Source organism: Dromiciops gliroides, chromosome 1, assembly GCF_019393635.1.
Source record: "Dromiciops gliroides isolate mDroGli1 chromosome 1, mDroGli1.pri, whole genome shotgun sequence".
Taxonomy (NCBI): domain Eukaryota; kingdom Metazoa; phylum Chordata; class Mammalia; order Microbiotheria; family Microbiotheriidae; genus Dromiciops; species Dromiciops gliroides.
In genome coordinates, this window is record NC_057861.1 from 533,503,244 (window position 1) to 533,524,360 (window position 21,117).

At 41.0% G+C, this 21,117-nt stretch overlaps 2 protein-coding genes across 5 annotated transcripts in view; one reads left to right on the forward strand and one right to left on the reverse strand.

The window, feature by feature from the left end:
• Positions 1 to 3,686, forward strand: part of SNX8 (sorting nexin 8) — a 50,698-nt gene extending 47,012 nt beyond the window's left edge. The window contains exons 9-11 of the mRNA XM_043969439.1: positions 706 to 855; positions 1,365 to 1,514; positions 2,710 to 3,686. Of these exons, the coding sequence (XP_043825374.1) occupies positions 706 to 855; positions 1,365 to 1,514; positions 2,710 to 2,823 (414 nt within the window). The 3' untranslated portion in view covers positions 2,824 to 3,686. The remainder of the gene's footprint in view (positions 1 to 705; positions 856 to 1,364; positions 1,515 to 2,709) is intronic.
• Positions 3,687 to 6,770: 3,084 nt separating this feature from the next.
• Positions 6,771 to 21,111, reverse strand: NUDT1 (nudix hydrolase 1). Of its 4 annotated transcripts, none has more exons than XM_043969441.1 (5): positions 21,011 to 21,111; positions 17,510 to 17,550; positions 15,903 to 16,064; positions 9,229 to 9,374; positions 6,771 to 8,378 (listed from the first exon to the last, which is right to left on the reverse strand). In XM_043969441.1, the coding sequence occupies exons 3-5, from the start codon at positions 16,052 to 16,054 to the stop codon at positions 8,206 to 8,208; spliced, it is 471 nt and encodes a 156-aa protein (XP_043825376.1). In that variant the 5' UTR covers positions 16,055 to 16,064; positions 17,510 to 17,550; positions 21,011 to 21,111; the 3' UTR covers positions 6,771 to 8,205. The 4 variants fall into 4 exon arrangements, with proteins under 4 accessions (XP_043825376.1, XP_043825379.1, XP_043825377.1 ...); XM_043969444.1 differs by having other exon boundaries at positions 15,903 to 16,026; positions 21,011 to 21,067; XM_043969442.1 differs by lacking the exon at positions 17,510 to 17,550 and having other exon boundaries at positions 21,011 to 21,110.
• Between the last annotated feature and the right edge of the window lie 6 nt (positions 21,112 to 21,117).

Below are 21,117 nucleotides of genomic sequence, written 5' to 3' on the forward strand. Positions count from 1 at the left end.
GGATGCTCCAAGATCCAGTAGGTTAAAATACTTCAAGATACATGTCAAAAGTCTTCAGTATTTCTACACTTGGATACTAACCCTTCAAAAATTTGATGGCAATTAACCAATGTCTATAGGCTCTGGATTGTACAGCTCATTTTCATTAAACTTCTGTCTTTTGCCTGATTTTCTTTCAAAACCCAGACAGACTCATTGTTTAAGGACCTATGTTGATTTGCACAGTCAACTGTCCACAAAAATCATGAGAGTGATGGGTCAAATTAGAACTAGGACTAATATTTCTTTGTGAGGTTGTATGGGTTGAAATTAGTCCTCTGCCCTGCTCTTTGCCTTGTACATTTTTGTGAGCACAAAATGAATCAGGGGTGTCTTTCGGCTGGTTTTTGAGGGAAAGGACCTATTTTTTTTATAAATCTTTCACATCAGAAAATTTTGAAAAAAACTCATTTTAAAGTCACTTCCTGGAAGTAGTAGGTATAGTTTCCACAGAATGCTTTCTATATTCCCCATTCTCCCACTCTGTCCTCCCCTGTCAGCAGGTTTTCCTCCCCAGGAAGTAAAATGAAAGTAGAAGCAGGAGACCCATGCATTTATTTTGTCTTTGGATTTCTTTGCTGTTGGTTTTGGGTGGGGGTGAGGAGGTAGGATTAGGGGGTAGACGGAGTGTTAGTGAGTGTGGCTTATTTCCTTTCTGTATTCTAGGATCTCTGTGAGAGACATGAAAAGGGTGTGCTTCACAAGCACCAGCGAGCATTGCACAAGTACAGCATGATGAAGAAGCAAATGATGAGTGCTACAGTACAGAATCGGGAGCCAGAGAGTGTGGAACAGCTGGAGTCCCGAATTGTGGAGGTAGCGACTTGACAGCCAAGAGTGCAAAACAACATGGTGGAAGAAAGCAGCCTTAGGCTATTTAAACAGACAGATTGTAATGAAGCAGGACAGAAGATAGGCAAGAAAGAATTCTAGACTGCCTGTGGGCTGAAAAGTCAGCTTAGATTGGTACTGTACTTGGTCTTCTCCGGTTGAGCCCCATTGCATGGGTAGCCCCTACAGTGTGGTTAATAAGCAGGGCCAGTGATACAATCTAAGCTGCATGGTACATAGACATGCTGACTAGTGGATATCTGAAAGTGTTTTTACAACTAATTTTGCACTTTCTCTCCAGTGGTTCTTCCCCCCGCCCCCACTTGACATTTTCCAAATACTACATTAAGGCAATTTGCCTTCCATTTGGCTTCATTGGCCAAATGAATGGAAAAGGATCAGCCCTGAATTCTGGGATGTTATATCTTAATAAAAAATTATGCTCCTCTTGAGATATATATAGACATGCTTCTCAGAGATTCTTTCCTTTTCAGCAAGAAAATGCAATTCAGACAATGGAACTCCGGAATTATTTCTCCTTATACTGCCTACATCAAGAGACCCAGCTTATTCATGTCTACCTGCCTCTTACTTCACACATCTTAGGAGCCTTTGTCAACTCTCAGATACAAGGCCACAAAGAGGTGATACTTGCCCATCTGTCTTTTATAATTCTATTTTGAGATCTACCCCAGTTATGTAGCTACGGGTTGCTTATTCTGACCTTAAGGGTGGTGTTCCTTGTTATTAGTCCTTTAGACAAAAACATCTAGGAAAGATATTGGGTGTGGCTTAAGTATAGAAGCTAAGAAATGAAATTCTTTTCAAGTTCCACTAATTCAACTTGGAGCTAAAATTTTCAAGCTAAGATCCATTTCTGATTCTGTTGGGCTACATAGGTAGGAATTGTATATTTCTGAGTCAGTTGAGAAAGGTAATTCTGAATTTTGAGCCTTAGCTGGAGTGAGTTGAAGAATATAGATTAGATTTTCCCCAAACATTCAGGGGCTAGGGATTGAATTCTTAATCCTTTGAGATGACAGGCTATAAACTGGTGGGGGGGTTTTCCAAGATTTTTATAGCAAACCTGTCACCTCTGCCTATATTTGTATGCCCCTATACATGCATATATACAGTAATTTGTTTCTGGCTTTTAGCTTTTATTTCTTAAACAATGAAGCCAGTCTTTCAAAAGAAACATTGAATTCCTGGGGAGACTATGGGAGAAAGGTCAGGAAGACCTTGCTGTTATAGTTGTTGTTAATGTTGGATCCTGGTACTTAATATAGTACCATATAACTTGTGCACACTGAACATATACTACAGTCCCAGTCTCATTATGACATAATAGCCTAATAACGATTTCTAGTCTTTGAATGATAAACCACTTATTGGAAAAAACATTCATTCCCAAATAACAAAAAAACTTGGTATTTAACTTGCATCAGCACAATCCTACTGAGTAATCTCTATGGCCGATTCCTGGGTAATCATTAGATGGAACGGTTGGAAACAGTCCAACAGAGAAGTGAAAATTTGCAATATTTCTATCCCTGTGATTTCCTATTCCTGGTCTTTCTTCTACTTGTTATCTTTTAGCAGTGTTAAGGTATTTCATATTTACAAAGGAATTCATATGTTTAAAAAGGGAATGGCTATATCTGGCTTCATATCTACATGTGGCCTGATCAGTTGATCACCTTGACCTGCAGCAGTCCTGTTCTCTGCTGCCCTTCTTACTTAGGTAGATTTTTTTTTTAGTGTATATTTCAACAGAGTGGGTGTCTCATTCATCTTTCTGATCTTGATTTGTTGTTGCTTTTTTCTTTTCCCCTTCAGATGAGTAAAGTTTGGAATGAATTGAAGCCCAAGTTAAGCTGCCTCTTTGCAGGACCCAACAACATGCCAACACCACCACGATCACCACAGGAGGGCGATGTGTTTTCTCATTAGTTCCTGGAGAGAACTGCCAGGGTTTTAGGCAGTGCTAAGAGTACCCTTTCAGCCTTACTAAAACATATCATCAAACTGTGTCATTGTGCATTTCCCTTAAAACAGTAGCTGCCACTCTCTGGTGCTCACAGATGTTTGGACTGACTGGAACCTGAGCAGAAGACCCCAATTCAGTGGTAAATGATAAGCCTGAGATTTCAGTTTCCTGTCTTGTCCTCTACTCGTATTCCTTCATTTCATAGTGCTCAGAGGCAAGATTGAGAAACCACTTACTGTAGGGTACTTTGGGGAGGAAAGCAAATGCTCTTCTATGCTGTGGGCTGAAGAGCCACTCAGTGGTGGTTGGTAATTCCCTTTCTTTTTACATCCACCTTTTCCCTCCACCACCTCCTTATATGCACTCTGATTTCCTCTCTGGCAGTGGGAAGCAGTAGATGTGTTCTATGAAAGGCAATTCTCCTAGTCTCCAGAAAAGCTGGGAGATTAAGGATGACATTCATGTAAGTGAACTTGTCTGTGAGTGAATATGTTAGTCCCCTGAAAACAGCTGTTTAATCTTTTGAGGGGACAGATAAAATTAATCAGAATCATTGGATTTCTTTGCCTTCTAGGGGTCAGGATTAACTGAACAGATGAGTAAGCATGAGAAGAGGGTGAAGTTCACATATGTAACAGGTTTATTTCAGTGCAGTCATACCTTTTTGGTTGAAATAATGTTAATTTTTTTGGTTTTTTCCAAAATGAGTTTTCAGTGAAAGGTCTAAAAAGTAATTATTTAATGCTATTGAACACTCTTGCCTTACACTAGGACTTTTCAATTTCTGTGTGTGTGTGTGTGTGTGTGTGTGTGTGTGTGTGTGTGTGTGTGTGTATGTATATATGTATGTGTGTATGTATATGTGTGAGCATGTGCACCTGTGCACAGAACAGAACCATTTTGCTTATGGAGGGAGTTGTGAACTGGTAGGTACAAACAGTATTAGTTTTCCGTGGAACAAGCTACAGTGTCTATTCCAGGCAGCTAGAGACAAACACTAGGAACTTTGGTATGTTTAGACTCATTCTGAATTTGTTTGGCAAGACCTGCCATTTTTCATTTTCTGTTCCTCCACTTTTACCCTCTTCTGTACCTGATGGCACAATCTGTCTTATTGCACAAAGATAGGACCAAAATATTTGACACATTAAAATGAACTAATTGAATAGTCTCACATATGCTAGAAACGAATTCTCTAAAAAGATGCCACACTTTTATTTTGGTTACTTATATTGGAAGGTGCAGAATATACCAAGTTGAGAAGGGTGTGGTGAAGATGAGATGAGGAAATCAGAGGATCATGATTTTTATTTCAGTTGTGCTTTAAAATATACTGGCCTTTACAAGAGAGAATCTGTGTTCTTTGGGAATTAAAGAAAAAATAAACCAGCTAGTTTCCTGATGGCACAACTCCTGGTTGAGGTAGTGGAACATTCCTGCTAATTTCAGCCCTTCCCTTCCTTCGCCCAGCTTTTACTCAATGGGGTTTATTGTGTAACTCTTCAGGTCTGTTTTCCACCTTGTGATGATGTGGGAGAGTTCTCAGATATCCTCTTGGTAGAGACCTGTAGGGATGGGTGGTGTCATTTCTTGCCTTAATATGCTACTATTCCAAATCCCTAGTGGAACATTTCTCTATGGGATTGAAAATAAACTGGACTTCTCCACATCAGGGACTTCTGGGTCTATTAGACTTTGCTTTTCTCATTCTTATAAAGACAGAAAAATTGGAAAAGGCTCTAAACAGGCAGCATGCCTTTTGAAAATATTGCCCTCATGGAGTATTTGTCAGGTTCCAAGGAGATTTTCTCTGCTATTTTAATGTTGTATTCTGACATTCTCTACGTTTTACAATCTGTAGCATGAAGGACTCTAGAATAAAAATAGAAAGCACCAAGCATTCTCTCTAACTATGGGAGGAAGAGTCAAAATAACCAAAAATGCTTGGTTTATGCAGATAAGCTAATTCATTTTTCTGGCACAGGCAACATGAGGACTTTTCTTTGTGGACTCAAATGGCTGCACCAGGGGTCTGGTCTCAAAGAACATAGCTGTATTTGACTTATTCAAAGAGGATATGAGTGGAAGTGCAAGACTTGTGAGCTGTATACTCCACATGTTGTGTCAGCACATTCTTTAGATGTTTGCTTTGCATTCATGAAGTAGCTAGAGGCATAAGGGTCACTTGGTAGAAAACACTAATGGCACCTGGGTCTGTAACTTACTGCCCTAAGGCTCCCATCTTCCCTCCTCCTAGGAAAGCTGACCTTTACTTGTATAAGTGAATGTGACATTTAAAACAGCATGTGATGGAAGGTGGTCTATTTCTACTGTTGAACAGGCTTATCCTCTGAAAGGAGAAGATGCAGGGCTTTAGTTAGAGCCTAAAAATAGAACTTAAGTTCTGTTTTGAGAATTATTGGTCTGTAACTACAGACTTGGCCAAGAGAAAGTGGAGTCTTCTTTGCCTTCAGCATCTCTACCAGCCTAGCATCCATTCCCCTTTTATAGAAATAACATCTATACCCACTTTGAATGGATCAGTACTCCTTTTTTTGTGCTGCTCCCTTTTATACTGTGATTTGCTTAAGCCATATAACATAAAATTTATTTGTACAAACCCTGTGGGGCCTTTTCCTTCCTGTCTACACAGCTGCAAAATGTGCTAAACACACCTTTACTGCTATTACAGTGAAGTCTCCTGGGGCCCTAAAGTTGCATGCTATCCTGCTGGCCTAGGGCCTTGAGTCTCTGTAGAGAGAACATGCTGCAGTCTAGGCCATGGTTAGAGTGCATATTGTAGAGATCCAAACCTGGCCTCCTTGTCCTGGATGTTCTGAGCCTAATGAAAGACTGGAATGGTGTGGGGGAGGGGATTTCTTCTTTCAGTATTTGAGACCATTGTAGATGTATTCAATATATTTCTCCATCAAAAGTAAAAGCAAACAGCCAGAAGATCTGTGGTTCCCTAAGGGACAGATATCAAATGGTATTAATTTAAGAACTTTCAGTTGGCATATTGGCCAGAATCATTATGTAGAGGGAGTTCATGAGATATGTTAAAAATGGAGAGAGGGGGCAGCTAAGTGGTGCAGTAGATAAAGCACTGGCCCTGGATTCAGGAGGACCTTAGTTCAAATCTGATCTCAGACACTTGACACTTACTAGCTGTGTGACCCTGGGCAAGTCACTTAACCCTCATTGTCCTGCCCCCCCCCAAAATAGAGTGAGAGATGTTACCCTAATTTAAAATACTCATTTGAAGGAAATGTACTACCAAAGAGTTTCTGAAAACTTTTCCCCCCTCCTCTTCTGTACTAAGGGTGGTACTTTGGGAGCTTCTAGTAAATCATGACAAAGTCATGAGTTAAATTAGATATGTTAGAAAATGATTTTCAGCATCTACCAATGGTAGACTCTCTGAGGAACAAAACTCTTTAGATACAAAGGACAAATGGGTAAATGGAGTCTTCTTAAAAACCAGTCCTTTGGTTTTTCAAAAGCAGTTCATTCCAGCGTCCCTTTCTGGGAGTACCTCTGCTGCCCAGTTAAAATGGAACTGATCATGGCAACAAGTAGAGCTAGACTTCTGCTTGGCCCCTACTAATGGGAATTTCCATAGTATCAAGAGTTATGGGGCAGCTAGATGGCACAGTGGATAGAGCACTGGCCCTGGAGTCAGGAGTACCTGAGTTCAAATTCAGCCTCAGACACTTAACACTTACTAGCTGTGTGACCCTGGGCAAGTCACTTAACCCCAATTGCCTCACTTAAAAAAAAAAAGAGTTGAAAAAGAATAATCCTTATACTTTACATTTAATGGCTGTATTTTATTTAAATGGGAACCTGCTCTTTTCTTAATGGAGTCTTTAGGGACATTATAATTGTAAACAGTGGTAGAGGTCTTTTGATGCATCTGTTGGTACTGCACATCCTAATGGTTATCTCCTCAGTTTTGGGGGGTGATCCCAGGGAGATAGAATGAGTGGGAAACCAACTTTACCTGTAGAATAACAGGAATAGATCAGGGGAAAACTCTTTAACACTATTTCAGAGAGGTGCTTATGGAAGAGATGGACATGTCTTAGGAAGCCTAATGTGAGGACTGGGTGGGAAGTTGGTTTGAGAGAAATGAAGACTTTTTCCTGGTTGTGCTAGCTGATTGACCATTTCTTTTGCTTTGCTGTACTAGTTTTATGTATGAAGCACTTTATCAAATTGCAGGAATTAGTTATTACTACAGCTGATGAACTGGAAAATGTTTACAAATGATTACACTCCAAAATTTTTATCAATAAAACATATATGTATATAGATATATCTATATATACACAAACAAATGTTATTAAATGTACTTGTAAGAGGTGTGTAAAAAGCTTAAGTTACTGTGTGTGGTTGACTTTCTCTGCTTATCCACCTTCTGTAGAATTGTGTTGAAGCAGTGGCGGTGCATTGGAAAGAGCACCAGGTTAAGATGCAGACCCAAGTTCTTAGTGATGGTTCTACCACCTATCAGCCCTATGACCTCAGGCCAGTCATTCAATCTCTAGAGCCTCAGATTCCTCATGTAAAGTAGGGGCACATCACAGGGTGATTTTTCTAGTTCAAATAAGATGTTTGTGAAAAATGATTTTTAAAATATAAAAAAGCTTTGTAAATATGAGCTTGTATTATTATTACTTTTATAATCTGGTAAGATGTTACTGGAATCAGATGCGGGAAGACCATCATGTTAAAGAAGCAGGTGGTTCTTTTCTCCTTAAAGAACGAGAGGTTCTGACCAGCTCAGTGTATGAATTCAAAGGGACAGTTTTAAAGTAGCCTCTCAATTTAGCAAGGTCAGTAAGAATCTAGTCAGCATTTTGCAAATCGCAAGGCATGTCATTATTTTCCATCATCTGTCAGAATCTTCAGCAGGAAAAGACTTACAGTTCCAGAAAATATGGAAACATCCCACTTTTCTGTAGTGGCTGTTGCCCCCTAGTGTGGGCTAATAGCACACTACACTGACAAGTGCTGCACCGTGAAGCAGCCCCACACCTGTCCCTTCTTCCTTAGAACCAAAATTGCCCTTGTGACTCCTGGTCCATATGAAGGTGAGGTGTGGGGGGTAGGGTCCTCATTATGTGACATATGTACAATTCCAAGGAAATTTCTGGTCTTATATCTTCCTCTTGCTCCCCAAACAAATATTGAGCATTCAATTGTCTTAGAAACTAAAGACAGTAGAACCCCTGCCTAAATTACACAGAGCTGAAATGAGGCTGTATGTACAACAACCAGCTTCCCTGGCTTATATGGGCTCCAGTACATCATGTTTTAAAGGCACTGGTTTCTCTCTCTTTTCAGACAATTTCCACTTCATTCAATGTGTAGTCTAGGATGGTATCTTGTCCCTGGAACTTGAAATATCCATGGAATTTCTTCTTTTGGAGCATTAGTGGAAACCAGTAGCTGTCATCTGGCCACATGTCACTGAAAGGAACCTGCTCCAACCGGAACCACTGGGGGCGCATCTCTGTAACAGTGGAGAGAACAAAAACACTCCCTTATTTAAAAACAACTTAGCTTTACTCTGTTGAACATAAATCCACGAACAATTCTGGCTCTTCAATCTTACATACAAGGGTTCAGCTAGTTGGGGCATCTGGTATAGGGGCGAGAGTGGTGAATATGAAGTCAGATGACCTTGGTTTCGATAATTGGTATATAATTAACAGAAGGTTGACTAGATTGGAAGTTATCAGCAGAAGTTCAACAGCTCCTCCTTCTGGAAACATCAAAGGTCTACTTACTACCTGGGTGAACCTGAGCAATGCATTCATTAAAATGAAGGGGTTTAATCAGACCATCTTTGAAGTTCCTTTCTGCCATACATCCTACAGTCTTATCATTTTTGTCACAATGGGGATATTGTGGAAATGCCTGATCCCAATCCTGGGAAACAAGGCAAGTTTTGCCCAAGGTCTGGTTCCATTTGTATGACTTCCTTACAGCTAGCCAAAGCAGTAGAGCCTTTTAAGGTAAGGCTGGATGGAAAAATTGGCTGTGCAGAAACTGGTGTTGTAGGTGGTAGAGTTTGTCTTAACCCTAGAGTCTACAGTTGACACCCATTGCTTTCTTTCTTTCTTTTTTTTTTTTTGCAGGCAACGGGGGTTAAGTGACTTGCCCAGGGTCACACAGCTAGTAAGTGTCAAGTGTCTGAGGCCGGACTTGAACTCAGGTACTCCTGAATCCAGGGCAGGTGCTTAACCACTGCGCCATCTAGCTGCCCCCACCCATTGCTTTCTGAATCAATTTTCCATGATGAATTTGGGTGGAAAGAGATGTAACTTATCAGAAACTAACAACACATACATACTGCTTACCATCACTTTCTTTTGGAGTCCCGTGGAAACTATCTGCATAAAAGATGTGAACATCCATGAGCTCAGTGTTACCTACAAATTCAAATGTGATTTTTCCTATCTTCTGCAGAGTGTCCACAGTCAGTCCACTCTCCTCCAGGAGCTCCCTGTTTTAGCATAAAAGGGAAGACCATTCTTAATGATGAGACAGCTGGAGGGAGAATACCAGCTATCGGGATATTCTGAGGATCTTGGCTTTCATACCTATTCCCATCTCATCAGGTTCTAGTACTTTTTTTTTTTTAAAGTGAGGCAATGGGGGCTAAGTGACTTGCCCAGGGTCACACAGCTAGTAAGTGTTAAGTGTCTGAGGCTGGATTTGAACTCAGGTCCTCCTGACTCCAGGGCCAGTGCTCTATCCACTGCGCCACCTAGCTGCCCCAGGTTCTAGTACTTTTTTAAAAGATGCATCTTTATTGACATACTTTATCTCACCAAAGATCTCTGTTCCTCCCCTCCCTGCCATTTCTTATAATAATTTTTTCAAAAAGAGGGGGAAAAAAGTCAGCAAAACTGATCTCTGTATTGAAGACACCCTATGCAATGTTCTATCCTCCCCCAAGGATGCACCTTGATCTCTGCAAAGGAGTTAGGGAAGGTGCCTCCTCCTATTTCTTCTTTGGAGCCAAGATTGTCCTTTGTAATTTTGCAACATTTTTTATTGTTTGGTGGTGGTTCTTTCTATTTGTGTTGTTGGAGTCTCATGTTTCATGGCTCTGCTCAATTCCTTTTCTATAGCAGCATCTTGTCCAGATAATTCTTACTAAGGCCCTGCATTGTTTGGAGGATCTTTGAACAAAATGAATTAATTAGCTCCCAGACCTATGCTGTTTCCAGAAGGAGTTGTTTGACTTGTAGTAATGACTTCAAGTATAGACAACTTTTGATTATCCATGTACTAATTATCTGCAACAAAATTTTAATTCCAGCCTCCAGCAGCACACTGTACTCCCTGGACACTTCCATAACTATCCAAACAATGTGTGTTTGGGGGATGAAATTTAATTTCACTATCACCCGAAGCAAAATAGAATTAGGATGGCAAATCTTATGTTGCTGCTTGCTGCATCTTGGGGAGAAACTTAGATAATGTACAACTAAGTCAGAAATGAGATTTCTGAATCAGCTACTGTTTGGGGTTATATAAACCACTGTTTGTTTTCATTAGGATAGATCATCAAGAGTTAGCTGTATGAGGGCCTGATTAGCTATGTATGTTTTAACAATGCTTATGCCTGTATGCCAAGGGAATTTAAGTGTTTCCCAGAACAAAGGAGTACATGTTAGACATCTTAAATTATCTAATCCTGCCACTAACTTTCTGACCTATAGCAAATGACTTAGTAAGTTCTCACATTTGAAAAACTAAGGCAGGAAACTAAATACACGAATAGTTTTCCTTGGATTTTTTTGGTTTCCACAAAAACCATACGAAATGAAGTCTGGCCACTTTTATGCCATTTCACTTCATTCTTTTATTGCCATTCTCAAAGGTACAATAGGAACACAAAGTATAATTACTTTCCTTCCTTAGAATTGTTAGGATTCTAGTAACAAGCAGTAAGGGAAGCTTTGTTAATTTAAAAAATCATTAGGTTAAATGGTTTTATTTCGACTAATGTATTCTTCAGCTTGCAATATACCTTGACCTTACTGTCAAGGCTAGGAAATGAAACTCCCATATGCTGTCTTAGCTCTACTATCTCAGATGTGTAAACATAACAGATATTTTAAAAGGTGGAATCTGTTCGCCTGAGATGGTTAATTAAAATTAGACTTGACCTTAAAAGGAATTATGTGTATTTTCTTTTTGAGGGTAAATAGCTCCCCAATTAAGTATAATGGGAACTCTCAGCTGGGGCACTAGCCTCTTTGTAGCAGCAGGGTAGTAGATCTCATTTTTAAAAAATTACATGCTGATTTAATGTTTTGACTAATTTTAGTTAATCTTCCCAGAGTACGTGGCAGTATTTGAATTATCAATAATTTCCTCTCTGGCAAAGCTAAAAGCTCTATTTCACGGGCTGTGATAATTAGACAGATGAGAATGACACTATTCTAGTTTTCTAAAGAATTTGATTGTGTGCCTGTACCATTCAGTTCCCTAGATAGCAAAAGGAGAAACTAATGGCTAATAAATAAAACAAAAATACTGAGCTGATGTGCTTTTGTTAACATGAGGAAATGGGAAGGTGGATGTTCCACAACCTTGAGAGTTGCAGCACAGCTTGATCAGACACGCAGTTTTATTTCTTCCACCTCAGGGGAATGTTCATTATTCCATCTGAGTTACTTACTTGACGCTAATATATGTTAATTTTGTTTTTACTGTGTTCCTGGCACTTTGTGTTAGATTACTGGACTTGGAATCAGGAAGACCTGGGTTCCTGATTTGTACCTGATGCATATGAGACACAAATTGCACTTGACATTTATTAGCTATGAGGCCATAGGCAAGTCATTTGAACTCTTTGAGTCTCTTTCCTCATCTGTAAAATGGGGGTAAATAATACCGGAAGTGCTTACATATAGTGCTGTGAAACTTGTGGTAATGTGTATAAACAGCTTTATCACACCTTTGAAATGCCATTTAATTGTCTTGTTATAATCTCCATATCAGAAATGAATAAAGTCAGACATACATACAGAAGAACTAAGATCAATTAATGTTATTTAGGAAAGTCCACTGCAGGGGCAGCTAGGTGGCGCAGTGGATAGAACACCAGCCCTGGAGTCAGGAGTACCTGAGTTCAAATCCGGCCTTAGACACTTAACACTTAATAGCTGTGTGACCCTGGGCAAGTCACTTAACTCCAATTGCCTCACTAAAAAAAAAAAAAAAAAGGAAAGTCCACTGCAGAGCCAAAAAGCTTTAAGCCTTCGTTTACTGTCTGACTTCCAATCCAGACAGCATTCGCAACTTGGTTGTATCTCTGAAACAAAGCCAGTTAGGTTAGAGAGTGGGCCAAACCCATTGAATCACTACAGTCTAGACCATCACTGAGATTATGAGATTATCCCCTGAAACCAAGGTACATGGGTAGAAGAAAACTTTATCTAGGTGCCATAGATCCTGAAGGCTTTGACTTAAGAAATGTTGCCAGTGGGGCAGCTAGGTGGCACAGTGGAGAAAGCACCAGCCCTGGATTCAGGAGGGCCTGAGTTCAAATTTGACCTCAGACACTTGATGTTTACTAGCTGTGTGACCCTGGGCAAGTCACTTAACCCTCATTGCCTAGCCAAAAGAAAAGAAATGTTGCCAGTGCAGCAGAATCAAATGCTGTTTCAAGCTCAGTGGGCAATGTTTACCCTCTGGTGCTTACTTAAATTTAGATTTTTACTTAAGGACTACTAAGTGTGAAATTCCCCCTTAGACTACAAAATAGTGCTACTGCCTGACAGAATAAAGTATGGAGGCTCAAAGGAAATGAGGAGAATTTTATCTGGCTTTTTCTTGCTTCTAAACACAGTAAGGAGCCAGCCTAGACCAAAAAGAACCACAGTGCTTTGTACAGCACTAATTTATTAGATCCAGCAATAGGGAAGAGTCCCTCCAGGGTGAGATTTTGGCTGCAAACTGCAACTAGAATTATCTGGCATTTTGAGGTTCAATAAACTGGCTGGTGGGATCTATATAGAGGAAGTAGTCTGTGAAGAATCTGAAGTGGCTATGGGAAGGAGAGACTGATGTAGGGTTTTGAGGACCTGAGTCTGAGCATTTCTGTGTCACAAAACAGATGTGCTCATTTTAATAAAAATTATTCCACCTATCATGTTTATGAAGCATTTTGAAGTACCTGACCAGAAGTCTCTAAAATGGAAAATAGCATTAACCTTTAAGGGAATAATTGAGGCCCTTATAGTAAAGTTGTCTAGAAAATTATCCAAGTATATACCTTTGAGCAAAAAAAAAATTACCTTCATGTGTTCCATCGAGAATAGCAATAGATAATGGGCTCTAGGACTCTCTTTTTGATGGGGTATGGTATAAAACTCAGGAAGTTAATTCCCTCATTGTGCCTCAGTTTCCTTATCTCTAACAAAAAAAATGTTTAGGGGCTACAGTGACAGAACTATACTCATATCTGGAGAGGAAGAAACTTTAATAAAGTTCCAGAAAACAAAACAAAAACTACCAACCTGAAAGTACATATAGATTATAAATTTTTGACTATTCATGGTTTTTTGGTGGGGTTTTTTACCTAATTTCATGACTTGTCTAGATTCATGGATTGTCTAGATCCTTTGTTTCTCCTCTTATTGCTAGAAGGGGGAGGGCAAAGAAAGGAGGGGAACTTAAACCAGCCAATCTAGCTACACATGACAGGTTTCATAGAGAGGAAAACGTCAACCATTTAGTTGTGGGGTTTTTTTGGTGAGGCAATTGGGGTTAAGTGACTTGCCCAGGGTCACACAGCTAGTAAGTGTTAAGTGTCTGAGGCTGGATTTTAACTCAGGTCCTCCTGACTCCAGGGCCGGTACTCTATCCACTGTGCCACCTAGCTGCCCCAACCATTTAGTTTTATTTCTGGACTTTATCTTGTTTTCTGTTGTCGAAGGAAAATATGTTAATATTGTTCTTTCATTTCAGACTCAAGTTTGCTAGAAAGAACTTTAATTTATCATTATTGTCTAAGTAATTTCTATCTTAGAGATGTCCTAAACAGCCTAATTGTCTCATTCCCCACCATGGCTCAAGATTCCATGATGATTTGAGATAACATTTTATAGGAATTTTGATCAAGGAAAGTATCATTATGGGTAAAAACACAGTATGGATTTAACATTTCAGAATAGTAACTACTCAATTCCTTCTTGGACAGTTCCTCTCATGAATTAAAAAGGGATTCCTCTCTGGAATCAAAATTTTAACCTGGAATATAAAAGCATGTATTACTTTTAAGTGGGTTATGGTGCCAGTCACCTCAGGTTTGTGGGGTAGCAAAAAATCTTTCTAGACAAGAGTTAGGTTTAGCTTCTATTCCTTCCCTAAGAAAAGCTTTAGCTTTGGATCTACCCATTGTAAGAATTGGAATGACACCCCCTGCTGGGAAAGATATTGCAGGGAAGCTCAGCCATAAGGGGAAAGCATGTGATTTAGAAACCATGTGACTTTAGCATCTGGAAGTTACATCTATAGAACCACCTGTGGGACCTGTCAATCAGAGCTACCAGCCAATTAGCTTGGAGGTGTGTGTGTGTGTGTGTGTGTGTGTGTATGGCCTTGTTTTCAGTTTCTCAGGAGGCTTCAAGGGGAAGCAGAGGATAGAACTGGCTTTTTTGGTTGGAGACTTTGGCTGGGGAGCAAGAGACAGGCAGGATAGAGAGAGCAAGCAAATTTCATACTTGATCCACATGTTTCTCTTTACTTACCCCTAATACACTTTAATAAATACTTAATGTCCAAAGATTGGTGCTATACGTTTCTTTTCTTTTCTTTTTTTTTTTGCGGGGCAATGGGGGTTAAGTGACTTGCCCAGGGTCACACAGTTAGTAAGTGTCAAGCGTCTAAGGCCGAATTTGAACTCAGGTACTCCTGAATCCAGGGCTGGTGCTTTATCCACTGTGCCACCTAGCCGCCCCCATGTTTCTAATTTAAGGCAACCACTCATTAGATCTTAGACGTCATAGCTAGAATTTTAGGCCCTTACACTATCTTCCAAAAAGGAAGAGTCTAGAAAGAGTTTTTAGACTAGACATTTATTTCTTTCTGGCAAAACTGAAAAGGAGGTTTTTAATGTTTTCATGCTGACCTCCATTAAACTGGGTAACTGAAACTTTTTTAATCATAAAAGTATTATTTTCCAGTTACATATAAAGATAGTTTTCAACATTTGTTTTCATAAGATTTTTAGTTCCAAATTTTTCTCCCTCCCTCTCCCCTCCCCATGACCGAAAGCAATCTGATATAGGTTATATATGTACAATCAATTAAACCTATTTCTGCATTGGTCATGTGGATTATCTTTTTTTGATTTTTTACCAGGCTCAGTCCTGACGAGCTTTCCAAGAGACTAGAGAACTGAAAATCACATGCTAATGACTGTTTTATCCTGGGCATTCTATCTTTTTCTTATAACCTTATGGAGTTGAACTACTATAAACTGAGGATCAAATGAGATAGTATATATTAAGCTCTTTGTAAATCTTAAAGAGCTACATAAATGTTAGCTATTATTACTATTATTATTTTATATTGGGGCATTTGCAAAGGGCTACAATGCCTTTTGTTGTCCTGATTACGTAAAACAATAACCTTTTCAAGCCTTTCAGACATAGGCCATTCTTGGAAAAGCTGTTGTCCTGAACTGGCTGGCATATGTCTTGTCTTGTTTATCGGGATCAGAACAAACCAGGAGATAGGAGGGTGGCAGTGAAATCAAATGAGCAGAGCATGTCTTCTGAGTGTCCTGTTAGTGAGTTTGTATACCATTAGTCAAATCAATCTGAGAGTTAGATTGTTCCTGTTCCTTGAAGCTGCTGCCTGGACTAATGCAGTATTTAGGGATTTGTTTTTCTCCTTATCTGGAAGTAGCCTTTCTGTTGCGAATTTATTTTCTCAGAATTAAAACCAAAGCTTTCCTATTCTGAAGAGCCCTCTATACTACCACCAGGCTGAAGTCCATTCCACTCACCTCCTGGCTCCTTCCTCAATAGTCTCTCCTTCTTCTACTTTCCCCCCAAATCCGTTCCACCTTCCAGCTCCAAAGCCACGTTTCTTCATTCCTAAAAGAATTTGCTGAGGCTTCATCACTAAAACTAAGGTATAAACCCGAGAGGTGAACATGGTTATTCTTCTGTAGAAAAAGAAAGTAACAACATTAATAAATCACATGAACAAATGTTAACAGTCATTTAGTCCATTTGGCATTAACGGGATGACCAGTGTGATGAAATGGAAAGACCACTCAGCTGTCAGACCTGGGTTCAAATGCCAGCTCAGAATTATGAAGAAAGCTTTATAGATATAACTATTATTTTTATTATTGGTGCATTGCAGAAATAATGCGGGCCCAAAATGAATATGTGGAACTTAAAGATAACTTAAGAGTCTCAGTTTATACCAAAATAGTGTTAATTTGAGAATATCCTACAAGACGGTATTTTTTGTTGTTTGTTTTGTATTGAACAGGGCTATTTAAATGAATTAACAGCATTTACTAAATGCCTAGTATATTTCAGACATTAAGAATACAAAATTTTTTAATTAAATAAGGGGGCGGCTGGGTGGCACAGTGGATAGAGCACTGGCCCTGGATTCAGGAGAGGACCTGAGTTCAAATCCGGCCTCAGACACTTGACACTTATTAGCTGCATGACCCTGGGCAAGTCACTTAACCCTCATTGTCCCAAAACAAAATAAAACAAACAAAAAAACCCAAAGTGGACCTGGCCCTCAAAGAGTTTACATTCTAATAGAGCAATAATAAAACACATCAAAGTGAAGTTATGTTGTCACAGGAATTGTGAGTGGAGCCCTAGCTCCCTGAGCTATTTATCCAGTCCTAATCTCACTTCTGAGCTCCATTCCCACATTCCTGACTGCTTATTATACATTTCATACTGCACTGTCCATGGAAACCTAAACTCAAAGTCCAAAACAAATCATTACCTGCCCCCCAACAACCCACCAAACCACCTAATTTTACCTTCCTAACCTTATTTCTGCTGAAGGTTCCACCATCCTTCTGTTCACCCGGCTTCTCAATCTCGAAGCCAGCCTCCTCACTCTCCCACATATTTAATCAGTTGCCAAGTCTCCCTGATTCTGCCTCTATAACATCTCTTATATCTCCCTTATGTGACCACCACCCTAGTTTAGGCCCTCAACACTGTTTTCCCAGACTACTTCTATAGACCCCTAATTGATCTCTTTGTCTTAAGTCTCTGTTTTTTCTAATCTATCCTTAAAGTCAAATAAAAAAACATCAATTGCCCACTATGTGCCAGGCACTGTGCTAAGTGCTGTTGATAAAAAACCACGAAACTGTCACTGCTTTCAAGGAGTTCAGTTTGATGAGGAGACGACCTGCAAAGAACTATGTTCAAACAAAAATTATAAATAATCATGTATTTATGTATTGGCTAAATTGTTGATAATTTTGGAGGAAAGGCACTAACATTAAGGGGGAAAATGGGAAGGTTTCTTGCAGAAGCTGGGATTTTAGTTGGGACTTTAAAGAAGTCAGGATTGATACATGGTACCTGAGTTCAAATCCAGCCTCAGACACTTGACACTTACTAGCTGTGTGACCCTGGTCAAGTCACTTAACCCACATTGCCCTGCAAAAACAAAAACAAACAAACAAAAAGAAGTCAGGAGACATGAAGAGAGACAGTTCCAGGCATGGGGGACAGCCAGGGAAAACTGAGAGGGCATTGGGAGATAATAATTAAAAACAGCACCTACTATGTCAGGCACTGTGCTAAGTGTTTTACAAATATTCTTTCACTTGATCCTCACAAAAACCCTGTGAGGTACTATGTGATTATCCCCATTTTACAGATGAGGAAACTGAGGCAGAGATTAAATGACTTGTCCAGGGTCACATAGCTAGTGTCTGTGGCCAGACCTGAATTCAGGTCTTCCTGACTCTGGGCCTAGCACTCTATCCACAGTGCCACCTAACTGCTCTCAAGATGGAATGTCTTATTCCAGGAACAGCAAAAAAGTCATGGAGTCACGGGATTTTACATTATGTGCAGTGGAGTAAGGGCTAAGAAAACTTGAAAGGGACTAAGATATGAGGGGCTTTAAAAGCCAAAAGATTGTATATTGGATCCGGGAGGAAACAGGGCGCCACTGGAAGTGACTATATGAGTGTGACATGGTCTGTCCTTTAGGAATATCAATTTGACAGCTGAGTAGAGGATAGAGAGAGGAAACTTGGGGCAGCTAGGTGGCACAGTGGATAAAGCATCTGCCCTGCATTCAGGGGGACCTGAGTTCAAATCCAGTCTCAGACACTTGACACTTACTAGCTGTGTGACCTTGGGCAAGTCACTTAACCCCCATTGCCTTGCAAAAAGGAAAAAAAAAGAGAGGAAACACTTGAGGCAGGGAGACAAATCAGGCTATTTTAATAGTCCAGGCTTGAGGTGATGAGTGTATGCACCAGGGTGGTGCCAAAGAAGGGAGCATATACTAGAGATATTCCTCAGGTAGAATGGTCAGGATTTGGCAGCTGATTAGAATGGGAGGGGGTCAGTGATATTACTAAAGTATAGGTCTGATCTCTCCTCTTACCAACAGGATCAAATAGAGTTCTGTTTGGCATGTATTACAATGTTACTGCAATGTACTTTTCTGGTCTTATGAGGAATTAATCCGTTTCACAAATTTTATGCCCCAAACTGACCTTCTTGACATTCCTCACCCATGACATCCCATCCCATCTCTGTGCCTTTGCAGAGGCTTTCTCCACCTCATCCCACCCCCATTTCTGGAATGTACACCTTCCTTCACCTCAAAATCTTAGAATTCCCAGTTTTCCTCAAAGTTCTGATGCTTTTTCTGATCCCCTTTAAGTTACTAATGCCTCCTCCCACAAGTTACTTTGTATATATTTGTGTAAATTAGCTCTCCTTTTATAATGTAACCTCCTTGAGAGTAACCTCTTCGAACTTTCATTTCTGTATTTAATACATCCCCAGAGTCTAGCAGTGGTTGTCAGGCCCTTTGCTGAAGTTGTGGCAATTACTGATTTTATTATTACTCTCACAACAGTAGTAATGAGGCAGAAGGAAGGACTTACTACAAGACAGTAAGGCATGTGGCAAGATAGCCGTATTAGGCAGGCCCTAGTGTTTTGGTAGATTGATAGATAGCTGGGATTTTCATTATTTCATTAATTTCCATCAGTGTCTAACCATATGTGCCAAGTTTAATTTGGGCATAATTCTATGGGTGGGTTACCTGAGTCAATTTTAGGTTAAAATCTGTGTAATATTCTGAAAATATCCAAGATCTGGGATTTAGTTAAGGTAGCCAAAGCTGCTTTTATCATCAGTCCTCCTCTACCTTTCCCCGCAACAATACAGAGTTATGAGAGGAACTTAGAATTTTGTCAGCCTTTTCTATGTGTAGTTTTATGTAATGATAAGGTGGGGGGGGGGGTCAGTGAAAAGAAGGAAATATAAATGTATGATGTCCTTGGTAAAACTGCAGGAAATGAAAGGTCACTTGAAAAATATCTAATATTCTTCTGGAGATGCATCCTTTCTTTTGCTGACTCCAAGCCCTCCTCACCCCCTTCCACAATGTGCCTCTTGACTTGGGGGAGGTGGAGTACCAATCTCTGAACTTTAAAAATCTTAGACTTCTGGACCATGAAATGACTTTGAAAGTCATCTAACTCAACCCCACATATTTCACAGACGAGCAAACGGAGGTCCAGAGATATTTAGATGCTCAACAGTCTGTCAAAGAGCTGGGACTGGAGGCCTGATTTCTAACCCATACTTTTCCAACACTGGAACCTTAAAGCCTAGATTGTACCAATTTATACCCAGCCTAATAAATTACTTGATATTGGGGCAGGGAAGGGCCAGGAAGGTCTTGGTCTTCAGATGGGAGTGGAGGGAGGTGAGGGATCTGGGAAGGAATGGAGGTGGTGTCAAGGGGGGCCCTGGAGGAGGTTAGAATGTGGAGGGAGGAATGGGAACACCTGGGTCTGGGGAGAAGGTGGTGGGAGTCTCCAGAAGGGAGTAGAATGTCAGAAGGTGGGTGGCAGGAGGCCCAGTTTTGTAAGTGGGGTCAGGTCAGGAAGCAGGGACCAGAGAATGGGAATGGCTATGATTTGGAGGGGGCAGGGTCAGGTCCTGGAGGTTCAGAGGAAGGGGGCCCCAGGGCAGGGGTGTGTGTGTCCTAGTCTCTCAGGAAGGGGGACAAGTTTGCAGAGAGGAGAAGGACTTCAGGAGGAGACAAAGGACTGAAAGAGGAAAACGGAAGAGAGGGTCAACACGTGTGGGGGGGGGGCGGTTCGGTCTCAGTGGGTGGGGATTCACGACTGGGGGGTATTGGAGTCTCCAGAGGGAAGAGGACTTCTTTAGAGAGAGTGAGGGTGTGGAAGAGAAGGGGAGACAGCAGGAGTCTGAAGGGAGGAGTGGGGTCTGGGAGGCAAGAAGTTGGGGGGGCGGGTCTGGACCCAAGCCTCAGTCTCAGGGGAAAGAAAGAAGTCTCGTGGAGAGGTCAATGTCCCAAGGGGAGAGAAGGGAGAGTCTGGTGAAAACTCCAGCTGGGAAGGGCAGCTAGATGGCACAGTGGATAAAGCACCGGCCCTGGATTCAGGAGGACCTGAGTTCAAATCCGACCTCAGATACTTGACACTAGCTGTGTGACCCTGGGCAAATCACTTAATCCTCATTGCCCCGCAAAAAATTTAAATATAAATAAAACAAAAACAAAAACTCTAGATGGGGAAAGCAGATGTTGGGGTTCAAGGCTGGGGACGGGGTCTTGAGGGGATCGGGACGCGGGGCTGTGGTCTCAGGAGAGGAGGGCTTAGGGGGTCGCGTTTTCCAAAGGGAGAGAATAAAATGGGGTCTAGAGTTGATGCTGGGGTTCACAGGGAGGGGACGAGGGGCTCAGGGGCTGGAGTCGCGGTCGTGGGAGAGAGGAGAGGGAAGGGGGCGAGAAGGAAGGCTTCAGGACGGGGGAAGGGTTAGGGGGACAGAGAGAGAAGAATCGGGTCTCCCGGTGAAAGGAAGCAGCCAACCAGACCGGGCATCCCACTCTCGGTACCTGAATCCCGGCTTCCGAGCACGCTTCCCTGAAAGGCGTCCGGCCCGGAAACACGTCCTTCCACGTGCTTGCCGGGTAAGCGCCTGCTCCCTCTCGAGCCCGCGACC